Source organism: Bombina bombina, chromosome 6 (assembly GCF_027579735.1).
Source record: "Bombina bombina isolate aBomBom1 chromosome 6, aBomBom1.pri, whole genome shotgun sequence".
Taxonomy (NCBI): Eukaryota; Metazoa; Chordata; class Amphibia; order Anura; family Bombinatoridae; genus Bombina; species Bombina bombina.
In genome coordinates this window covers 1,122,740,330-1,122,766,046 of record NC_069504.1, presented here as the reverse complement: position 1 = coordinate 1,122,766,046, position 25,717 = coordinate 1,122,740,330, and the positions used below count along the sequence as shown (strand labels likewise).

Genomic DNA, 25,717 nt, shown 5'->3' with positions numbered 1-25,717 from the left:
AAAAAATATATATATATTTTATGGTTTTCCCTGACACCTATAGATGTTTTAGCAATGTGCTGAGATTTCTGTAGTAATTGAGCAACATTAATGAATTTGAATGCAATGTTTTGTTTTAAGAGATGCAAACTATAAAAAATGACTAATTCAAATAAAAAATAATTTTTTAACATATTTTTTAGTTTAAAAAAATGTTATATTAAAGCCGTTTACTTTGAAGCTAACAGCGCCACGTTCTTCCATGACTCAGGAATATGCACTTGTTAGAAGCATCAGATGTACAGTGTATAGCGCTATTAACCCCTTCAGGCTTGGGAAATTTAGAGAAAATCTTGTGCAAATACTGGAGAATTTTTAGCATTTTTGCTATCACTCCATTTAAACAGAAATAGAGTAGGTTTTTTAATGTATTTACCTGTCAAAACTATATATATATAATTTAGTAGACACCCACGGTATTGATCTAGGCCCATTTTGGTATATTTTATGCCACCGTTTCTCTGCCAAATGTGATCATATTAAAAAAGTGTTTACTTTTTCACAAACTTTATGTTTCTCATTAGTTAGATAGTGAGGGTAACAGTATTGTAGGAATTACCCTCCCACTCGACACCTCCTTGATTCCCACCACACACACCTCACCACCACCTTAGGTGCAGTTGCGCTCAATAGTTTGCATACCCTGGCAGAAATTGTGAAATTTTGGCATTGATTTTGAAATTATAACTGATCGTGCCAAACAACTGTCTTTTATTTAAGGATAGTGATCATATGAAGCCATTTATTATTACATAGTTGTGTTGGCTCCTTTTTAAATCATAATGATAACAGAAATCACCCAAATGGCCCTGATCAAAAGCTGACAAACAATTGAATGTTTGGCCTTGTTACAGACACACAAGTTGCAATGGCAATAGAAGGTGGCTTTTTAAATTGCAGTTGGTGTCTGTGTATAAATAGTCAATGAGTTTGTTAGCTCTCACGTGGATGTACTGAGCAGGCTAGATACTGAGTCATGGGGAGCAGAAAAGAACTGTCAAAAGACCTGTGGGTAACCTCAGGAGAAATACAGGCTGCTCTGGAAAAAAGACGGTGTGGTTGTTTCAAGGAGCACAATACGGCGATGCTTGAACAAAAATTAGCTCCATGGTCGAGTTGCCAGAATAAAGCCTTTACTGTGCCAATGCCACACAAAAAAGATTGGTTACAATATGCCCGACAACACCTTGGCACGCCTTACAGCTTCTGGCACTTTGTAATTTAGAGTGACTAGACCAAAATAGAGCTTTAAGGTCACCACCATAAGTGCTATGCTTGGAGAGGGGTCAACAACGCCTATAGCGAAAAGAACACCATCCCCACTGTGAAGCATGGTGGTGGCTCACTGATGTTTGGGGGGTGTGGTCTCTAAAGGCACGAGGAATCTTGTGAAAATTGATAGAAAGATGAATGCAGCATGTTATCAGATAATACTGGCAGACAATTTGCATTCTTCTGCATGAAAGCTGCGCATAGGATGCTCTTGGACTTACCAGCACACCAATGACCCCTAAGCACAAGGCCAAGCTTACCCTCCAGTGGTTACAGCAGAAAAAGGTGAAGGTTCTGGAGTGGCCATCACAGTCTCCTGACCTTAATATCATCGAGTTCAACAAACGCAATTGAGGTGACAGCAATTCAATATTTATTGTTCAAAGGAGAATCAGCACAGCGACGTTTCGGGATCCTATCCCTTATTCATGCTATAACTTGCAAACACTGATTATGGCCTTATATACCCTTATACCACTAGGTGGCGCTAAACAACAGTCTAAACAACTTTAACCCCTAAAGTGCATAAAACCATTATACTATTCCAATTTTAGCTAGAAAATTATTCTTACTTAACAGTAAACCGTGTTTAAATTAAACACTTTCAAAAAAAAATTCACACAAAGTGTTCCTATATACAGATGCAACATTTTTAGCAACATTGTATTTATAGCAGCAATGTACATTCAATTTTTCACAGAAAAACAGTAAGGTCCCATTCTCTATTTAGACCTTTAGGGTACATAGTATCTAATTCAAAAATCCAGTATGACTCTCGTTGCTTTAAAAGCAACTCTCTTTCTCCCCCTCTACGTGGTAATATAACATGATCAATTATCTGAAATTGTAATTGACTAATGTAATGACCATGATTTAAGAAGTGGCTAGATAGGGGTGCTTTGAGGTTACCTCTCCTTATGTTACTCTTGTGTTCTATAATGCGATCTTTGGCACTATGGGTAGACTCTCCAATATAAACGCCACCACATGGGCATTTAACCATATAAATAATGTATGTGGTAAGGCAAGTATAATAGCCTTTAATCATATATTTCTTGCCTGTATGTGGGTGCGAGAAAGTGGAGCCTTTCACTAAATTTGAGCAACAAGAACTACCTAGACAGGGGTAACAACCCAGATTTTTTAACCCTATGTAACTTTCTTTCTTTTTAGAGCCAGATCCAATATCCGCTTTTATCAGTTTTGCTTGTATGTTAGGGCTTCTTTTTTAGCTGGCATAGGGTATTTTTTAAATACTTCTATGTTTGGATTACATTCCGCTAGAAGACCCCAATGCTTCCTAATAATTCGCTGAATATCTTCAGTTTGCGAATTGTACTCAGTATTAAACATTAGCCTATCTTTTCTTTTATCAGGTGTCTGATCACAATATTTTAAGATGTTATCCCTGGGGATAGATTTAACTTTTTGAATTTTCTCTTCTATCAATCTGTCTGGATTTATGCACTTTAGGGGTTAAAATTGTTTAGAATGTTGTTTAGCGCCACCTAGTGGTATAAGGGTATATAAGGCCATAATCCGTGTTTGCAAGTTATAGCATGAATAAGGGATAGGGTCCCGAAACGTCGCTGTGCTGATTCTCCTTTGAACAATAAATATTGAATTGCTGTCACCTAAATTGTGTTTGTTGAACTCTGTTACCTTGGGTCTTGGACAGTGACCCAGGGGTGACTTGCATATGGTATATATTTGAATTCTAGAGTGCTGGAACATATTGATATTTGCTTAATATCATCGAGCCACTCTGGGGAGATCTCAAACGTGCGGTTTATGCAAGACGACCAAAGACTTTGCATGACCTGGAGGCATTTTGCCAAGACGAATGGTCAGCTATACCATCTGCAAGAATTTGGGGCCTCATAGACAACTATTACAAAAGATGCTAAAGGGGGCAATACACGGTATTAAGAACTATGGGTATGCAGACTTTTGAACAGCAGTCATTTCATTGTTTTATTTGTTGCCATGTTTTGTTTTATGATTGTGCCATTCTGTTATGACCTACTGTTGAATATGAATCCCATAAGAAATAAAAGAAATGTGTCTTGCCTGCTCACTCATGTTTTCTTTACAAATGGTACATTTATTACCAATTCTCAAAGGGTATGCAAACTTTTGAGCCCAACTGTACTAGTAGACAGTCTGCCAAAATGAAGTTTTTAGGGCTTATATGTCGTTTCGGGGAGAACCCCTTCCTCAGACCTGACCTGAAGAAAGGGTTTGAACTGAAATGTCACATTATTAAAACAAAAGGATTGTTATATTCAAGTCCAGAGAGTGCCTGCTTGGAATTTGGGGTTATGTACTGTTTGCTAGTGCACCCAGGCAAACTGTATTTGTAACGTGTGTGCTGAGTCTCAAATTGATTTTTGATATATATAAATAAATAACTAACAATCGGCCAGATTACGAGTTTTGCGTTATGAGGGGTGCGGTGCTAACTTGCACGTTATTGTCACCACTCACTTACCTACAGCGCTGGTATTACAGGTTTTCATAAACCTGGCGTTAAAAGGCAAGAAATGAGTGTAGAGCAAAATTGTGCTCCATACCGCACTCCAATACCAGCGCTGCTTAAGTCAGCGGTGAGCTGGTTGTACAAGCTCGTGCACGATTTCCCCATAGACATCAATGGGGAGAGCCGGCTAAAAAAAAGACTAACAACTGTAATAAAGCAGCGTAAAGCTCCGTAACGCAGCCACATTGATTCCTATGGGGAAACACATTTTATGTTTACACCTAACACCCTAACATGAACCCCGAGTCCAAACACTCCTGATGTTACACTTATTAACCCCTAATCTGCTGCCCCTGGCATCGCCGATACAAACATTATACTTATTAACCCCTAATCTGCTGCCCCAACATTGCCGCCACCTACATTATACTTATTAACCCCTAATCTCCTGCCCCCAATGTCGCTGAAACCTACCTACACTTATTAACCCCTAATCTGCCGCTCCCGACATCGCCGCCACTATAATAAACATATTAACCCCTAAACCACTGCACTCCTCCCTCGCAAACACTAGTTAAATATTAACCCCTAATCTACCGCCCCTAACATCGCCGCAACCTACATTACAGTTATTAACCCCTAATCTGCCGCCCCCAATGTCGCCGCCACTATACTAAATTTATTAACCCCTAAACCTAAGTCTTACCCTAACCCTAACACCCCCTAACTTAAATATATTTAAAATAAATCTAAATAAAACCTACTATTAATAACTAAATAATTCCTATTTAAAACTAAATACTTACCTGTAAAATAAACCCTAAGCTAGCTACAATATAACTAATAGTTACATTGTATCTAGCTTAGGTTTTATTTTTATTTTACAGGCAAGTTTGTATTTATTTTAACTAGGTAGAATAGTTACTAAATAGTTATTAACTATTTACTAACTACCTAGCTAAAATAAATACAAATTTACCTGTAAAATTAAACCTAACCTATCTTACACTAACACCTAACATTACACTACAATTAAATAAATTACCTAAATTAAATACAATTAACTAAATTAAATACAAATACCTAAATTACAAAAAACAACACTAAATTACACAAAATAAAAAACAAATTACAAGATATTTAAACTAATTACACCTAATCTAATAGCCCAATCAAAATAAAAAAAGCCCCCCCAAAATAAAAAAAACTCCTAGCCTAAACTAAACCACCAATAGCCCTTAAAAGGGCCTTTTGCAGGGCATTGCTCCAAAGAAATCAGCTCTTTTACCTGCAAAAAAAAAAATACAAACAACCCCCCCCAACAGTAAAACCCACCACCCACACAACCAACCCCCCAAATAAAACCCTAACTAAAAAAACCTAAGCTCTCCATTGCCCTGAAAAGGGCATTTAGCTCTATTGCTGCCCAAACCCTAATCTAAAACTAAAACCTACCCAATAAACTCTTAAAAAAAACCTAACACTAACCCCCGAATATCCACAGTTTTGAATACCCGCCATCCATCGTCAACGAAGCCGGGAGAAGTCTTTATCCAAGCCGGGAGAAGTGTTCCTCCAGACGGGCAGAAGTCTTCATCCAGACGGCATCTTCTATCTTCATCCATCCGGCGAGGAGCAGGTCCATCTTCAAGACATCCAGGGCAGAGCATCCTCTTCTTCCGACGACTCCCGACGAATTAATGTTCCTGTAAGTGACGTCATCCAAGATGGCGTCCCTTAGATTCCGATTGGCTGATAGAACGGAATAAAGGTTAAAAAAATCATATTGGCTGATGCAAGCAGCAATACAGGAACATTCATTCGTCGGGAGTCGTCGGAAGAAGAGGATGCTCTGCGCCGGATGTCTTGAAGATGGACCCGCTCCTCGCCGGATGGATGAAGATAGAAGATGCCGTCTGGATGAAGACTTCTGCCCATCTGGAGGACCACTTCTCCCGGCTTGGATGAAGACTTCTCCCAGCTTCGTTGAGGACTCAAAACTGTAAGTGGATCTTTGGTGGATTAGTGTTAGTTTTTTTTAAGGGTTTATTGGGTGGGTTTTAGTTTTAGATTAGGGTTTGGGCAGCAATAGAGCTAAATGCCCTTTTTAGGGCAATGCCCATCCAAATGCCCTTTTCAGGGCAATGGGGAGCTTAGGTTTTTTTAGTTAGGGTTTTATTTGGGGGGGTTGGTTTTGTGGGTGGTGGGTTTTACTGTTGGGGTGTTGTTTGTATTTTTTTTACAGGTAAAAGAGCTGATTTCTTTGGGCAATGCCCCGCAAAAGGCCCTTTTAAGGGCTATTGGTGGTTTAGTTTAGGCTAGGTTTTTTTATTTTTTTTTGGAGGGGGGGGGCTTTTTTATTTTAATAGGGTTATTAGATTAGGTGTAATTAGTTTAAATATCTTGTAATTTGTTGTTTATTTTGTGTAATTTAGTGTTTGTTTTTGTAATTTAGGTAATTGTATTTAATTTAGTTAGTTTATTTAATTGTAGTGTAAGGTTAAGTGTTAGTATAAGACAGGTTAGGTTTTATTTTACAGGTAAATTTGTATTTATTTTAGCTAGATAGTTAGTAAATAGTTAATAACTATTTAGTAACTATTCTACCTAGTTAAAATAAATACAAACTTGCCTGTAAAATAAAAATAAAACCTAAGATAGATACAATGTAACTATTAGTTATGTTGTAGCTAGTTTAGGGTTTCTTTTACAGGTAAGTATTTAGTTTTAAATAGGAATTATTTAGTTATTAATAGTAGGTTTTATTTAGATTTATTTTAATTATATTTAAGTTAGGGGGTGTTAGGGTTAGGGTTAGACTTAGGTTTAGGGGTTAATAAATTTAGTATAGTGGCAGCGACGTTGGGGGCGGCAGATTAGGGGTTAATAACTGTAATGTAGGTTGCGGCAATGTTGGGGGCGGCAGATTAGGGGTTAATAACTGTAATGTAGGTTGCGGCAATGTTAGGGGCGGCAGATTAGGGGTTAATATTTAACTAGTGTTTGCGAGGCGGGAGTGCAGAGGTTTAGAGGTTAATAACTTTAGTATAGTTTTGGGGACGGCAGATTAGGGGTTAATAAATTAAGGTAGGTGGTGGTGATGTTAGGGACGGCAGATTAGGGGTTAATAATATTTAACTAGTGTTTGCGAGGCGGGAGTGCAGCGGTTTAGGATTTAATAACTTTAGGATAGTGGCGGCGACTTTGGGGACGGCAGATTAGGGGTTAATAAATTAAGGTAGGTGGCAGCAATGTTAGGGACAGCAGATTAGGGGTTAATAATATTTAACTAGTGTTTGTGATGTGGGAATGCGGCAGTTTAGGGGTTAATATGTTTATTATAGTGGCGACGATGTCCGGAGTGGCAGATTAGGGGTTAATAATTTTATTTTAGTGTTTGCGATGCGGGAGGGCCTCGGTTTAGGGGTTAATAGGTAGTTTATGGGTGTTAGTGTACTTTTTAGCACTTTAGTTATGAGTTTAATGCTTCAGCTTTGTTGTGTAAAACTCATAACTACTGACTTTAGAATGCATTACGAATCTTGTGGGATAGGCTGTACCGCTCACTTTTTGGCCTAAAAAAAAAAAAAGCTTGTAATACTGGCGCAATGGAAGTCCCATTGAAAAAAGACTTTACGAAAATTGTGTAAGTTAATTTGCGGCACGGCCAAAAAAGTGTGCAGGACAGCTGTACCTACAAGACTCGTAATAGCAGCGGTAGTGAAAAAGCAGCGTTATGAGCATTAACGCTGCTTTTTTACTCATAACGCAAAACTCGTAATCTAGCCGATTGTTTCCGTAGGGTAACGGTCCTCCCTGCACCATCCAAGTGAACTTGCTGTAGGGCCCCCTCTCCTCTCTAAAAATTCCATTTCCGTAGTGTAGTGGATTACTCCTTCCCCTGTAAATCTTTTGTGCAGTGTTGTAAACCCGTCCCCCTCCGATGTGCAGCCCACCCGCCGCCCTCTTCATTCCCACACCACCCACGACACCACCGCAAGCAGATGCAGACAGGGACACATCAGCGATCTGCTTTTGTATGGCAAAGGAAGAAAGACCAGTTCTTCCTTACTATATGAAGGCAGATGCCTTCTGCCTCTTTCTGCAGCTCTGACAGCCGGGACCACAGCACGAGGGAGAAGGTTGGACGTAGGTTCTACATCAACAGGGTACCCTAGACAAAGCACCAAGTGATGGGATACCTACGTCTATTAGGCTTAAGCAGTTAAACCTGTGTTGCAAAACTTCTGCCGTATATAGTGCTTCAGACAAGTGCACGCTTCTGAGAATACCTAGATATGCTCTTCAATAAAAGACACAAAGAAATCTGAGTAAATTTGATAATTGTAGCAATTTGGAACTTAAAAAAAAAAAAAACTAACTGCACTGCATCTGAATCATTTCATGATCCTTTATGGACTTACTAGATGGTTAGCAGAACTTAATTATTTCATAGCAGTAAAACATCTCACAAGCACAAAAGCAAAGAGTGTTTCTTTACATAAAAATAATGTTAAAAAACTGTAATACATTTTAAGTCTCTTTATTAGATGCAACAAATAAAACAAAACAATAATCTGTCCGCTTTATGTTTGTAGCTTAACCCAGAAGAAGAAAACCAAATGCTTTGCTGTGTAAATGCTCCTCAGTTTAGATCACTGCTTTTCAAACCTGTCCTCAGGCCCCCTAACAGGCCAGATTGTGAGGATATCTGAACTGGAGCACAGGTGAAATAATCAGCTGATTAATAAAGATAGTTATTAACCTGCTCTCACCCAAGGTAATCCACAAACACTGCCCTGTTGTGGAGGTCTGAGGACAGGTTTGAAAAACAGTGGTTTAGCTGATCTTATAGCAATATACAGAGGTAACTGGTACAATTTAGGGTTGTTAGGTGTCCAGTATTTTAGCAGGCTGTCCCGTACAATATTTATAAAAATACTGGGCACTTAAAGTTAAAGTCAATCCTAGCGTAGTACAAACGCTAGGATTGACTATTGAAACAAATAAAGGGGACTTTCATTCATGAAGTATAAGATACTCAATATAGAAAGCTCAGGGATCAAGTCGAGTGGGAACGGATTTCCTGCACTATTTTTGCAGGAGGAACTAAGTTCTCTCTGGACAGAGTACAGAAACACTTCAGTAAACACTGCTGTTGCTGGTGGGAGCACAGTCTGGTTAGAGGGATAGTGAGATCCTCTAGTATTGGGCAGTAACACTTCCTACAATACATGGTGCCTACATTTATGTGTAACTTGCTCTGAGGTTATTTAGCTCCCTCAGCAGAAATAGAACTATTGGACCTTAAGTGGGTGAGACTCTGTGACAGAGGAGGATTCTCAGGTCCAAAGGCAACCATTCAACCCTTAAATGGTTCTAATTTGCTTTCATTAACCATAGTGTATAGATTATATACATATAAATACAGTGTGTGTATATAAAATAATATTAATTGTGGGGGTGGAAGTCTTGGTGAGTTCCCACACTTTTTTGTCGGACTTGACCAATGAAAAAGCTCCTTTATTTGTTTCAACTGATCGCCGTTCTTAGCTGCTACAGCAGCCCACGCTAAAAAATTTTTTTGCTAAGAGGTGACGTTTACACCTCTTAGCCAATAGCCATGCGGAAAATCTGGCTTGGCGCCCATGGGAGCCGGATTTACCACACAACTATTGGCTAACTTTGTTTCAGTAGTCAATCCTAACGTTTGTACAACGCTAGGATTGACTTTCACTTTAAATGTCCATTTAGCAAAATGTAAATCGCTTCCTATGTCTCAATGCACTACAAATAGGGAGCAAAAATAAGTAAGGGGTAGTCAAGTGGTGAAATCATTTCTCTTTGTGTTACTGGCAACCAAAGAGTTTACTGTGCTGTAATTGTATGTCATTACTGTGCTGTGATTGTGTGCCGTTACTGTGCTGTGATTGTGTGCCGTTACTGTGCTGTGATTGTGTGCCGTTACTGTGCTGTGATTACAGCGCGTGCCGTTACTGTGCTGTGATTGTGTGCCGTTACTGCAATGTGATTACAGCGTGTGCCGTTACTGTGCTGTGATTACAGCGCGTGCCATTACTGTGCTGTGATTACAGCGCGTGCCGTTACTGTGCTGTGATTACAGCGTCTGCCATTACTGTGCTGTGATTACAGCGCGTGCCGTTACTGTGCTGTGATTGTGTGCCGTTACTGTGCTGTGATTGTGTGCCGTTACTGTGCTGTGATTGTGTGCCGTTACTGCACTGTGATTACAGCGTGTGCCGTTACTGAGCTGTGGTTACAACATGTGCCGTTACTGAGCTGGGATTGTGTGCCGTTACTGTGCTGTGATTGTGTGCCGTTACTGTGCTGTGATTACAGCGCGTGCCGTTACTATGCTGGGATTGTGTGCTGTAACTGTGCAGATAACAATCACATTTAACCCCTCTGTGCTTTTTCTGCAGACACACCAGCCTGTATTCATCCAGCTACTGCAGTCCGCTTTCCGCATTTACAACTGTACCTGGCCAAACCCTTCCCAGAAATCGTCTGTGGAGTCCTGTATAAAAACACTGGCAGAAGTTGGTAGGTTTTCAGAAATCAGGAGGTTCTGTTAGTCTGGCGGCTGTTGCTGTTTGTGTCTTTATTACACAGGGGAATGTTCTGCTGGGCTCCCTCTGTAGCTTTCCATGTGCTCTGCAGAGTAAAGAAACATCATACCCCAAAAATTGTCATCTACATGAAAGAGAGGCTGCTTATAATCTGCCGCTGGTAAGAACTTCATATCAGTGCTCATTGGCTTATAGGTAATTCAGCCAATCGGCATTAAAGGGACACTAAACACAATTGTTTTCTTTCATGATTCACATAGAGCAGCAATGTTAAGCAACTTTCTAATTTACTCCTATTACCAATTTGTATTTATTCTCTTGCTATCTTTATTTAAAAGGCACAAATGTAAAGCTTAGGAGCCGGCCCATTTTTGGTTCAGAACCCGGATACCACTTGCGGATTGGTTTGCTAAATGTAGCCACCAATAAGCAAGCGCTATCCAGGGTGCTGAACCTAATGTGGGCCGGCTCCTAGTCTTTACATTCCTGCTTTTAAAATAAAGATAGCAAAAGAAAGAAGAAAAATTTATAATAGGAGAAAATAAGAAAGTTGCTTAAAATTGCTGCTGTATCTGAATCATGAAAGAAACAAAAATAGGTTTAGTGTCCCTTTAATAGGAAGCGCTCAACTAAAACTGGTATATTATTTTAAATGATGCTCTCATACTGATGAGCAGCATCTCTTTAACCCCTTTGAAAAGCCTAGCTTGTCTGGCAGCCAAGGAGTTAAAAGCATAAAACTCACAATGCCGTTGTTGGGGGCTAAACACACTTGAAGTTATAATAAAAATGTTCTTGTCATTCTGCTGATAGTTTTGTGACTAAGTGCATCAGTACTCACCCCTCCGGCCTCACAAACTGCAGTTTGTTTTATATCTTTATTGCTGGCTGGCAGCAAGTGAGTAGTACAGCGCAACAAGAAAGTATTGATAAGCCTAAAACATAACTTTATTTAGAAACATAGGAAAGTTAGAAACATAGGAAAGTTTAAAAAGACTGAATTCAGCTTATACAGATGTATTTACATGCGATTGGTCAGGAAAGGGTCTGGCTGAGACAGTCAAGTGACAAAGAAGCAAATAGTGACAGATATTAACCCTTTCGTGACAGGGTTAAAGTGCCTACAACTGTTCCGATGTAGACAAATTGAAACTACGCGATGGTGCATACGATCGCGAGATTTCAATTATTGGATCGCATCTGGGGGGCGTCCCTACAATCCTAGGAACGCCCTCCAGACCGCGATTAAATCCCTGAAGCACAGAAGGCTTCAGGACAGCCGTTAGTTATGACGTTCCATTCCGTCATAACGGCTTTAAAGCCCAGTCTAATTATGACGGAATGGAACGGCATAACGGCTTTAAAAGGTTAAAGGGACCTGTAGGTCAAAATTTAAATGCAATGCTCCGGATAAAGCATATAAGTAAAAAAGGCAACAAAAACATAATTTATACTTACCTGATAAATTCTTTTTCTTTCCTGGCATGGAGAGTCCACAAATCCATTCAATTACTAGTGGAATGTCAACTCCTAGCCACCAAGAGGAGGCAAAGAACACCCCAGCAAAGCCTTAAGTATTCTCCCATTACCCACAATCCCCAGTCATTCAGCCGAGGAATTATGGAAAGAGAAGACTCAAAGGGTATAGAGGTGCCTGAGATTTAGAAAAATTACAAAAAGCCGTCTTAAAAATAAGGGCGGGTCGTGGACTCTCCATGCCAGGAAATAATTTTTTTTATCAGGTAAGTATAAATTGTTTTCTTTCCAATGGCATGGAGAGTCCACAAATCCATTCAATTACTAGTGGGAACCAATACCAAAGCTAGAGTCCACAGAATGGAAGGGATGGATACACAATACAGGCATACCTAAATAGAAGGCACCACCGCTTGAAGAACTTTCCTCCCCTAAGAAGCCTCAGCTGAGTCAAAAACATAACATTTGGAAAAAGTGATGACCAAGTGGCCACCTTGCAAATCTGATCCATAGAAGCATCATTTTTAAAGGCCCAAGAAGCGACAGCCCTAGTGGAGTGAGCTGTAATTTTCTCTGGAGGCTGCTGTCCAGCTGTTTCATATGCCAATTCTCAACCAGAAGGGGAGAGTAGAAGAAGTGGCCTTCGGACCCCTCCGTTTACCTGAAAGGACAACAAAAAAGCTGAAGATTGACGAAAATCTTTTGTAGCCTGTAAATAGAACCTTAAAGCACGCACAATATCCAGATTATGCAATAACCACTCCTTCTTAGAGGAAGGATTAGGACAAAATAAAGGAACACCAATTTCTTGGTTGATATTGCGTTCCGAGACCACCTTAGGTAGAAAACAAAATTTAGAACAGAGAACCTCCTTATCCACATGAAGAATAAGATAAGGAGAATCACACTGTAGAGCCGAAAGCTCCAAAACTGTACTGGCAGAGGAAATTGCCAGCAGAAACAAAACCTTCCAGGACAATAACTTGATATCAACAGAATGCATAGGCTCAAATAGAGCCTGCTGCAGAACTTTACGAAACAGATTAAGACTCCAAGGAGGAGCAATTGACCTAAACACAGGCCTAAATCTAACCAAAGCCTGGACAAAAGATTGATTTGCCAGACGCTTCTGCAAAAGAATCGACAGAGCCAAAATCTGACCTTTTAAGGTACTGACTGATAAACCCTTCTCCAGGCCTCCTTATGAAAGGACAGAATACAGGGAAATCTCACCTGACTCCAAGAAAAACCCCTAGATCCACACCAATGAAGGTATCTACACCATACCTTTATAATAAATCTTGCGAGAAACAGGCTTACGAGCCTGAGACATAGTCTCAATAACCTTTACAGAAAAACCTTGTGCGTTCAATATTCAAGCAGTCAGCTTCAGAGAGACTAAGTTCGGATGGAGGAAGGAACCCTGAAGTAGAAGATCCTTCCTCAGAGACAATTTCCACGGGGGGGGGGGGGGCTGGGGGAATGGCGACAATCTCACTAGGTCCACAAACCAACTTCTGCAAGGCCACCCTGGAGCTAGTAGAATAATTAAAACCTGCTCCTGTTTGATACGAGCTACCGAAAGAAACTGATAAATTAGACCGAAATCCCATGGCTACTTGAGGATCTCCTGATTTTGTTCTCTATTTTGGAAGCTTGGCGTTTAGATGAGATGCCATCAGATCTAGCTCCGGAACTCCCCACTAGAGGGTTGACATCAAGGAAGCGTTTTTTGTGAAACGTACGTCAGGGGTCCTCTGGGATAAGCTCTGTCTTTCCCCTTTTTTTAACTTGCTCACCTTTGTTGGTCTGGTATAATGCAGCTTTAATAATTGGTTAAAAATTAAACTTAATCTAGCCCTCGGATTGTAAGGGCTTAGCCTATATCTATAATTTTTGCTGCCAGATACCTTTGATACTGATTTCAGACTAATCTAAAAATCACAGCTCAACTTAGGTGTAGTGTTTTTAATTCTTAGCTCTTGCTAAATGTATGTGTGGTTAAAATTTTGACTTTAATAAATTTTAGTGTATGAATGGAGAAAAATATTTTTTCTAACTAAAAACTATCTAGCTCTGATTTGCGAGGGCATTGGTGGAATTTTCCTCACAGATTTAAGTTACCTATTCTTACTTGTAAGTCTATTTACAATTACTTGTTAGTTGTATCTTGCCCTTAACTTTAAATCTGTGGCAGGAGGTATCAGTGGTTGGGAGATTATAAAACTCAAATCGGGCCATTTGCCCTTAACCACTGAATCTCTTGTGTACAATATACTCTGCCCCACCCCCACCTTCTCTCACTCTAAACTGAAGAGATGATGTCCATTAAAATCTGATAAACCAGACTAAAACTCAGTTGAGGCCATACTGATAGAGCATAGAGAATTGTCAGGGTTTTTTCCCTGCTGTTTGCCATGTGCTGCTGGCAGCCATTTTACTCACCTCTCTTTTTGACTATGGTGCATTGTGGGGGATGCTGCTCATTTCCTACACTTCCTTTTATGGCCAGACTGGTGTGCATCATCCATGTGAGACAGGATGCAGTCTCAGAATTGTGATGTCATCACTTATTATTTAAAGGGCCTCTCTTCAGTATGCTTTGCCTTTGCGTTGTCTCAGACCTGTTTGTGAGAGTTCCTGTGTATTACCTGGCTGCCTGACGTCCTTCCTGGTTCCTGATCCCTGGCTTGTTCCTGACTCTGCTGTTTTCCTTGTTCCTGATTCCGGCTCATCTGACTATTCGCTTTGGCTTCTGACTCGGCTTGTCTGACTACCAGCTCTGGTTTTGACTCCTGGCTTGTTTTTGTGACTTGTGAACTTTTTATTATTTTTTCCTATGAATAAAGCTGTGATTAATCTTGCACTTCTCGTCTCAGTCTGATTCCTGGCACCCTGACAAGAATTGCTCTCAATTCTAGGATATTTATAGAAAGGGCAGACTCCTTCTGAGTCCAAAAGTCCCTGACCTCTTAGGGACCCTAACAGACTGGCATCCTCGGTCCCAATCCCTCATGAAGGTCTCAGGAAACAAGTGCCCTGAGACAAAAGGTCCTGGGAGATCCACCAAGACAGAGACATCCTTGTCTGAGAGTTTAAAACTATCCTCCAAGAGAGATCCGAGTGGACTCCGTTCCACTGATTGAGCATACATAAATGTAGAGGTTTCAGATGGAAGTGGGCAAATGGAATAATGTCCATGGATGACACCATGAGACCAATTACTTCCATGCATACAGCTATTGATAGACGAACACTTTTCTGACCTTCGTCAAAAAAATCTTCATAGATACCGAGTCTAAGATTATCCCCAGAAAACATACCCTGGTACTTGGCACCAAGGAACTTTTCCCTAGATTCACCTTCCACCCGTTAGAGCAGAGAATAGCTAACAGAGAATCTGTATGGGACCTTGCTAACTGAAAAGATGGCGCCTGGACCAAGATATTGTCTAGGTAAGGAGCCACCAATCCCTAGAGATCTGGCCACAGCCAAAAGAGCCCCCAGAACCTTCGTAAATATTCGAGGAGCAGTGGCGAGGCCAACAGGCAGCGCTACAAATTGGAAATATCAATCCAAAAAAGCGAACCTCAAGAACTTGAAATGTTCCCTGTGGATAGGCACATGAAGATATGCATCTTTAAGGTCTATAGTGGTCATAAACTGACCCTCCTGAACCAGAGGGACAATAGAATGAATAGTTTCCATTTTGAAGGACGGGACCTTGAGAAACTTGTTGAGAGAATTTAAGTCTATAATGGGTCGAAAAGTTCCCTCCTCTTTGGGAACTACAAAAAGATTTGAACAAAATCCCTGACCCTGTTCTGCTAGAGGAACTGGGATAATCACTCCCAGAGAGGACAAATCCCTAACACAGTTTAAGCCACTGCCCAAGGATCTGGAACATCATGAATCCAAGCCTGCTGAAAAAAAGGAAAGCCTGCCCCTACCTGATCCAAAACTGGATCGGGGGCGGCCCCTTCATGCTGACTTAGCCTCAGTAAAAGGCCTTCTGGATTGCTTACCCTTGTTCCAGGGCTGGTCAGATTTAGAAGATGAGGAAGATCTCTGTCGCTTTAAGTTAGGAAAGGAGCAAAAATTAGAAGTCTTATGACCCTTGGGTCTATTCTTCTTATCCTGTGGTAAAAAAACTCCCTTTCCACCAGTAACCGTGAAAAAGATCTCTGCCAGACCAGGACCAAATAAAGTCTTACCCTTAAAAGGTAGAGACAGAAGCTTGGATTTAGAAGTCACATCCGCAGACCAAAATTTTAACCAAAGGACTCTGCGGGCTAGTATCGCAAAACTAGAAATCCTGGCTCCCAGCCAAACAACTTGCATACTGGCATCACAGATAAAAGTATTAGCCAGCTTTAGAGACTTGATCCTATCCTGGATCTCCTCTATAGTAGTTTCTTCTGAAACTAGATCAGACAAAGAGTCACACAAATAAGAGGCTGCACCAGCAACTGTCACAATACTAGCAACTGGTTGCCACTGCAAATCCTGATGAAGAAACATTTTTCAGTTTCTTATCCATAGGGTCTCTAAAAGAGGAACTATCCTATTGGCTAAGGTAAATATAGCACCCTCTACTCTAGGAACAGTGCGCTACAGATCTCGCACTGAATCAGCCACCGGAATCATCTTTTTAAACACACCGGGTTAAAAGGAACACCCGGCTTCTCCCATTCCTGAGATATAATGTCAGACATGCGTCCTGGAACAGGAAAAACCTCCACAGATTTAGGTTTGACATAAAAAAACTATTCAGTTTATTAGCCTTTTTAGGGGCCTCTGGAGTTATCCAAAGTAGCTATAAAATCTCCTTCAAAATTAAACAGAGATACTTCAGTTTAAAATTAACCTCCTCAGAATCCATTGTACTAGGAACTGCAGATTCTGAATCAGAGATCTCGCCCTCAGAATCTGCAGAGGAATGATGCTCGCTAGATAACTGAGAAAGATTAAGCAAATTAGTCTTGATGGAATCAGAACCCATAGAAATGTTCTTAGATGTCCTCTTCCTTTTACCAGAACTAGGTAAAGCACTTAGGGCTGCGGAAACTGCAGAAGTCAACTGCGCAGCAAAATCTTTAGGCAAACAAACACTCCCAGAGACTGACTGAGAGGAACCGCAGGGCACTGCATGTGAATCTGTCAAAGACTGGGGCATGATAGCAGAAAGCTGAGACAACTCCTGAACAGCATTATCTTGAGAAAAAGAAGTCTCAGATAAGGAATCTTTATATAATAAAACTTTATTAAGGCAAGGGGAACAAAAATGCAGAGGAGGTATAACCTGGGCATCTGCAGAATAAAGACATTTATCAAATGACAGAGAAAACTTGGGATCGGCATCCATAGTAAATAAAATAGCCCTTTATTTCCCTTATACTCCCTTATATATAAAAAATTAGAATACAATTCTAAGCATAGATAAATAATTATTGATACCTGCACCTCTACCCCCCAGCCACGCTGCAGAGACTCACCCAGCCGGTAACCAGGAATCCAATCCACACCAGCAGATCCTGTTCAAACTGCAAATCCTAGAAAGCTGCAAACATCAGAGAAAAGCGACAGGTAGGAAAAACAATCCTATGGCAGAAAAAACACTCTGATTCCTTGAAAATCCGGCTTTCAAACAACCAGTACAAACAAACTGTTCAGCCTCAGGAAGTAACTGAGCGGTCACATGACCACAAATTCAAAAGTAAGGTGCGGTCCAACAACTTTCTTAAAGAGATATTACCAAAACAAAATAAAAGGTAACATTTGTGCAAAAAAATCCCCATAGCCAAAAACAAAAAAGCATTCACATGACAGAACAGTGCCCTGAACTGCTGCTCAATAAATCCCCAACCTTTAAAAGGGATATTCAGTCCCATAAGGATCCACCTTGTTTTTTAAGTATCCTTTTTTTTTTTTTTTTTTAAACAAGGAACTCCTAAGTGCTGTTATCTTCTCACCTAGAAGGTAAAAGCACTTACCTGTGGATCCGGTGTAGGGCAGGTACAGCAAACCGGTGTGACAAGAATCCTCACTGACATACACCTGTAGATAAAGAAAAAACACAGTAACCAACCTTGGTTTTTCTGTATAGGGGTAGAAAACATGTTGGAAGGTAAGCAAAGACCACCTCGCCGTTTTCCAACTGCTAAAAGCCACCATTACTCTTACTAAAGAGAATGACATGGACACCGCATAACCCCAATCCTTACTTGCAGGGAAAAGTACCCATTAAATGATTAACAACTTCACACATCACCTACAATATTACGCAGGCAAAGAATGACTGGGGATTGTGGGTAATGGGAGGATACTTAAAGTGAATGTAAATTTTGATGCTAAAGTGCCCGGTTTCTTAAAATTCGATTAAAAACAGGGGCAATTTAATTCATCAAAATTTACATTTCACTCGTGTTGTGAAAAAAAAACTTACCTTTTAATCTTGACAGCAGCTCCAGCTTCCTCCACCGGTTGCAAAGCCTCTTCCTGGGTCTAAAATGAGGAATCCGGCTTCCTCCAATCACAGCTTTTAATCAGACACTGATTCCGCCGGGGGGGAAGCCGTGATTGGAGGATGACCTATCCATCATTTCTGACATCAGAAATGGCTTGCGACGACCGGAGGAAGCTGGGGCAGCTGTGAAGATTAAAAGGTAAGGTTTTTTTTCACAACAGGAGTAAAATGTAAATTTTGATGAATTAAAGTGCCCCTGTTTTTAATCGAATTTTTAAAAACCGGGCACTTTAGCATCAAAATTTACATTCACTTTAAGACTTTGCTGGGGTGTTCTTTGCCTCCACCTGGTGGCCAGGAGTTGAATTCCCACTAGTAATTGAATGGATCTGTGTACTCTCGATGCCATTGGAAAGAAACAAAACTTTTCACTTTATTTTTCTGATAAAATGTACATTTTTCTCTTGTTAAAGCTTATCTCCTTTACATGAGAGCATACTGAAGTAGACTCAAGAGCGTGCACATCTTTTGTGCACTGTATGGCAGTGGCATATGTCTGTCTGATTCATGAAAGTTTTTATATTGACTTCTTTAGTATTATTAATTATTCATTTATTTATTTTTTGAAAAATGAATGTTCTTGTCCTTAATACATTTTTTTAATGCTTGTTTAATGGTCCATTCATCATAATTAAAAATACAATTCAAGTCCATTGATTGTTTACAAAAACAAAAAGTGAAAATGTAAAGATGGACAATAAAAACATCTTCCAAAGAAATGTGATCAGAAACAAACAGAAAATATATTCCCCTAGTGTGAACTGTATAAAGACAGGGGCGTCCAATCTGTTTGTATGGAGGGACAGTTACTAACGGATTGACTGAGGGTCACATCACACTCACATTCGTGTTAAAGTAACATTAGGATATACTATTCATTTACAAAATATGGCACAAATACACATACTTATATGCATTATATATGCTAATGAGGAGTGTAAAACAAGTTTTTCAGTAACAAATTATTAGTCTGATTTCTGCTAATTAGTGCTGAGGGACACACAATAGCCCTAGTGGACAGGAAGTGGCCCTCAGGCCATAGTTTGGGTGCCCTTGCTCTTAGATGAGAATTTGGTGCACATTTCAGTTAAAAAGAGGCTGGTAGAGAGATATAAAAGAGTTTCTTAGCGGCTGATAAAATGTACATTGTTAGAGATTTTGATATGGACAAAACCCTAAGTACAAATTATAGTCCATAAGCCAAATATAAAAGTAACTTGTATTGCTGAATAGCATATTAAAAGATAAGGAGGGCACATATAAAAATGGATGTGTGAAAGAAGCCTACGCGTTTCGGCTATTGCCGTAGTAATGGCTTAGTGTTGTTTGTACCATCACACTATTTAAAGGCACTAAAATAAACCCATAGGATAATGGGTATGACATCATACATCGGTTCTTTAAAGACACCCTCACATATATTATGCGCATATTATGCATATTTCAGGCATGCTCGAATACCATTATTGAATACACATTATTCCTGTCTAAGCACAGAAGCAGTGTTTGATTCATGGAATATTCTTCCAGTAGAGGTGGTAAAAATACAGTAATGGGGCTGAGGAGTGCATATGCTATATATAATGTTATCCTCAGAACTCATTAGCCACATCTCAGATAGAAATCTGTGCAGACCTGATGTGCCATCAGACGCCTGTTTATTTTTGGGGCTCAGTGGAGCCTGGATGAGAACATTAGGGGAGTTTGCGTAAGATTTGGGGCAGCTGTAACACTGACTATCAAACAAACATTTCAGTCACAGTTTCCACTGGGTTTTGGGACAGGACAGGAAAATATACATTACTGTTCAGTGTTCTTCATACTGTCACCAACAACGGTCCGGGAGATGTGTGAGAGGGAGCCTGAGAGGGATAACGGCGCATACAAATTAAGCAGAAAATATTTAAATCATCAAAAAAAGCATAAGCTCAGGAGCAGGCTCATTTCTGGGGCAGTATATGGCAGCAGTTTTACAACAATGTTATCCATTTGCAAGATCACTAGATGGCAGCAGTTTTATAATAATGTTATACATTAGCAAGGGCACTAGATGGCAGCAGCTTTATAATAATGTTATACATTAGCAAGAGCACTAGATGGCAGCAGTTTTACAACAATGTTATCCATTTGCAAGAGCAATAGATGGCAGCAGCTTTATAACAATGTTATCCATTTGCAAGATCACTAGATGGCAGCAGTTTTATAATAATGTTATACATTAGCAAGGGCACTAGATGGCAGCAGTTTTATAATAATGTTATACATTAGCAAGAGCACTAGATGGCAGCAGTTTTACAACAATGTTATCCATTTGCATGAGCACTAGATAGCAGCAGCTTTATAACAATGTTATACATTAGCAAGAGCACTAGATGGCAGCAGTTTTACAACAACGTTATCCATTTGCAAGAGCACTAGATGGCAGCAGTTTTATAACAATGTTATACATTTGCATGAGCACTAGAGGGCAGCAGTTTTACAACAATGTTATACATTAGCAAGATCACTAGATGGCAGCAGTTTTATAATAGTTATACATTAGCAAGAGCACTAGATGGCAGCAGTTTTATAATAGTTATACATTAGCAAGAGCACTAGATGGCAGCAGTTTTATAACAATGTTATACATTAGCAAGAACACTAGATGGCAGCAGTTTTATAACAATGTTATACATTAGCAAGAGCACTAGATGGCAGCAGTTTTATAACAATGTTATACATTTGCATGAGCACTAGAGGGCAGCAGTTTTATAACAATGTTATACATTTGCATGAGCACTAGAGGGCAGCAGTTTTATAACAATGTTATACATTAGCAAGAGCACTAGATGGCAGCAGTTTTACAACGTTATCCATTTGCATGAGCACTAGAGGGCAGCAGTTTTACAACAATGTTATCCATTTGCATGAGCACTAGAGGGCAGCAGTTTTACAACAATGTTATACATTAGCAAGAGCACTAGAGGGCAGCAGTTTTACAACAACGTTATCCATTTGCAAGAGCAATAGATGGCAGCAGTTTTACAACAATGTTATCCATTTGCATGAGCACTAGAGGGCAGCAGTTTTACAACAATGTTATCCATTTGCAAGAGCAATAGATGGCAGCAGTTTTACAACAATGTTATCCATTTGCATGAGCACTAGAGGGCAGCAGTTTTACAACAATGTTATCCATTTGCATGAGCACTAGAGGGCAGCAGTTTTACAACAACGTTATCCATTTGCAAGAGCAATAGATGGCAGCAGTTTTACAACAATGTTATACATTAGCAAGAGCACTAGAGGGCAGCAGTTTTACAACGTTATCCATTTGCAAGAGCACTAGAGGGCAGCAGTTTTACAACGTTATCCATTTGCAAGAGCACTAGAGGGCAGCAGTTTTACAACGTTATCCATTTGCAAGAGCACTAGAGGGCAGCAGTTTTACAACAATGTTATCCATTTGCAAGAGCACTAGAGGGCAGCAGTTTTACAACAATGTTATCCATTTGCATGAGCACTAGAGGGCAGCAGTTTTACAACAATGTTATCCATTTGCATGAGCACTAGAGGGCAGCAGTTTTACAACAATGTTATCCATTTGCATGAGCACTAGAGGGCAGCAGTTTTACAACAATGTTATCCATTTGCATGAGCACTAGAGGGCAGCAGTTTTACAACAATGTTATCCATTTGCATGAGCACTAGAGGGCAGCAGTTTTACAACAATGTTATCCATTTGCATGAGCACTAGAGGGCAGCAGTTTTACAACAATGTTATCCATTTGCATGAGCACTAGAGGGCAGCAGTTTTACAACAACGTTATCCATTTGCAAGAGCACTAGATGGCAGCAGTTTATAACAACGTTATCCATTTGCAAGAGCACTAGATAGCAGCAGTTTTATAACAATGTTATACATTAGCAAGAGCACTAGAGGACAGCAGTTTTACAACAACGTTATCCATTCGCAAGAGCACTAGAGGACAGCAGTTTTACAACAACGTTATCCATTCGCAAGAGCACTAGAGGACAGCAGTTTTACAACAACGTTATCCATTTGCAAGAGCACTAGATGGCAGCAGTTTATAACAACGTTATCCATTTGCAAGAGCACTAGATGGCAGCAGTTTATAACAATGTTATCCATTTGCAAGAGCACTAGAGGACAGCAGTTTTACAACAACGTTATCCATTTGCAAGAGCACTAGATGGCAGCAGTTTTACAACAATGTTATCCATTTGCAAGAGCACTAGAGGACAGCAGTTTTACAACAATGTTATCCAGTTGCAAGAGCACTAGAGGACAGCAGTTTTACAACAATGTTATCCAGTTGCAAGAGCACTAGAGGACAGCAGTTTTACAACAACGTTATCCATTTGCAAGAGCACTAGAGGACAGCAGTTTTACAACAACGTTATCCATTTGCAAGAGCACTAGAGGACAGCAGTTTTACAACGTTATCCATTTGCAAGAGCACTAGAGGGCAGCAGTTTTACAACAACGTTATCCATTTGCAAGAGCACTAGAGGACAGCAGTTTTACAACAATGTTATCCATTTGCAAGAGCACTAGAGGGCAGCAGTTTTACAACAATGTTATCCAGTTGCAAGAGCACTAGAGGACAGCAGTTTTACAACAATGTTATCCATTTGCAAGAGCACTAGATGGCAGCAGTTTTACAACAATGTTATCCATTTGCAAGAGCACTAGATAGCAGCAGTTTTACAACAATGTTATCAAGTTGCAAGAGCACTAGATGGCAGCACTATTTATGCTACCTAGGTATCTCTTCAAAAAAGAATTTAATGGAATTGAAGCAAATTTGATAATAGAACTAAATTGGAAACATTTTTAAGATATTATGCTCTGTCTGAATCGCAAAAGAAAAATGTGTGTTTCATATCCCTTTAATTGAGAGTGGGTACTTGTTCTGTTTGCATCCTTACACCCACCTAGGGCAGCTCTCTCTGTGTCTCGAATATTAAAAGCTATAAGATGTCTAGATAAAGAACCTTTGCTATGGCTGGAAACTTCTGCGTGCAGAGCTATTGTCCCATAAGTGACATTTTATAATAAAAAAGTATTGTAAGATGTTTATTAACGATATTATTTTAAACTCTATATGAGAATGTGCCGCACCAAGCACAAAGAGTTGTTTCTAGACATTTTCCAAGAACTCAGCACAAAATAAACACATCTTGCTTTGATTGCAATAAAGCGTTTAATGATGTCAAGGCCATTACATATTTTTCAACAAAGACGGCAATCTTGTGTTCCTATAGCGCAGCTAGACTGGCAGAGACTTCTTCTTTGTATTGGTCTAAAGTTCATTTGTATGAAATGTCTTTCACCTTAATTCCAGACTTGTTATTGAAATAAAACAAGAGAATTATTATTAAGTCACAAAGCAACCGTTTTTTTAAATGGAATTACATGATAATAAAATAAAAATGCTAATAAAATAAAAAATAGCCATATTTACACTAAGGGGCATATTTATCTAGCTCTGGATAGAGCTTGATGCCCCTATCTCTGGGTGAGCCTTCAGGCTCGCCGGGAACAGAAGTTATAAAGCAGCGCTGCTCCATATCCTGTCCGCCTGCTCTGAGGCGGTGGACAGAAATCAACAGAAATCAACCCCATCCAATACGATCGGGTTGATTGACACCCCCTGCTAGCGGCCGATTGTCCGCGAATCTGCAGGGGGCGGTATTGCACCAGCAGCTCATAAGAACTGCCGGTGCAATGATAAATGCCAATAGTGTGTGCTGTCAGCATTTACCGATGTGCAGCGGACATGATCCGCAATATCGGATCATGTCTGCTCGCACCATCATAAATAGGCCCCTAAATGTCCACAAGCAGTTTGACAAAAAATATTGACATAAAAGTCCCCTTTAAAGTGGATGAGCATTTAAAATAGCAAAGGTCTTCTGTCCTTCTGGGGGTGACATGTGAGACTAACTGTAGCATTGCTCTACACACCGACAGTCTGAAGGTAACTGCAGTATGTGCTGCTGGTCTCCTGTCCCTCTGGGGGTGACATGTGAGACTAACTGTAGCATTGCTCTAAGCACCGACAGTCTGAAGGTAACTGCAGCATGTGCTGCTGGTCTCCTGTCCCTCTGGGGGTGACATGTGAGACTAACTGTAGCATTGCTCTAAACACCGACAGTCTGAAGGTAACTGCAGTATGTGCTGCTGGTCTCCTGTCCCTCTGGGGGTGACATGTGAGACTAACTGTAGCATTGCTCTACACACCGACAGTCTGAAGGTAACTGCAGTATGTGCTGCTGGTCTCCTGTCCCTCTGGGGGATGACATGTGAGACTAACTGTAGCATTGCTCTAAACACCGACAGTCTGAAGGTAACTGCAGTATGTGCTGCTGGTCTCCTGTCCCTCTGGGGGTGACATGTGAGACTAACTGTAGCATTGCTCTAAACACCGACAGTCTGAAGGTAACTGCAGTATGTGCTGCTGGTCTCCTGTCCCTCTGGGGGTGACATGTGAGACTAACTGTAGCATTGCTCTACACACCGACAGTCTGAAGGTAACTGCAGTATGTGCTGCTGGTCTCCTGTCCCTCTGGGGGTGACATGTGAGACTAACTGTAGCATTGCTCTACACACCGACAGTCTGAAGGTAACTGCAGTATGTGCTGCTGGTCTCCTGTCCCTCTGGGGGTGACATGTGAGACTAACTGTAGCATTGCTCTACACACCGACAGTCTGAAGGTAACTGCAGTATGTGCTGCTGGTCTCCTGTCCCTCTGGGGGTGACATGTGAGACTAACTGTAGCATTGCTCTACACACCAACAGTCTGAAGGTAACTGCAGTATGTGCTGCTGGTCTTCTGTCCCTCTGGGGGTGACATGTGAGACTAACTGTAGCATTGCTCTACACACCGACAGTCTGAAGGTAACTGCAGTATGTGCTGCTGGTCTTCTGTCCTTCTGGGGTGACATGTGAGACTAACTGTAGCATTGCTCTACACACCGACAGTCTGAAGGTAACTGCAGTATGTGCTGCTGGTCTCCTGTCCCTCTGGGGGTGACATGTGAGACTAACTGTAGCATTGCTCTACACACCGACAGTCTGAAGGTAAGTGCAGTATGTGCTGCTGGTCTTCTGTCCCTCTGGGGGTGACATGTGAGACTAACTGTAGCATTGCTCTACACACCAACAGTCTGAAGGTAACTGCAGTATGTGCTGCTGGTCTCCTGTCCCTCTGGGGGTGACATGTGAGACTAACTGTAGCATTGCTCTACACACCGACAGTCTGAAGGTAACTGCAGTATGTGCTGCTGGTCTCCTGTCCCTCTGGGGGTGACATGTGAGACTAACTGTA

General features: G+C 40.6%; 1 protein-coding gene across 1 annotated transcript in view; it reads left to right on the top strand.

The window, feature by feature from the left end:
* Positions 1-25,717, top strand: part of ITPR2 (inositol 1,4,5-trisphosphate receptor type 2) — a 920,836-nt gene that overhangs the window by 287,731 nt on the left and 607,388 nt on the right. Inside the window, exon 26 of the mRNA XM_053719707.1 lies at positions 10,234-10,354. Coding sequence (XP_053575682.1) covers positions 10,234-10,354 — 121 coding nt within the window. The remainder of the gene's footprint in view (positions 1-10,233; positions 10,355-25,717) is intronic.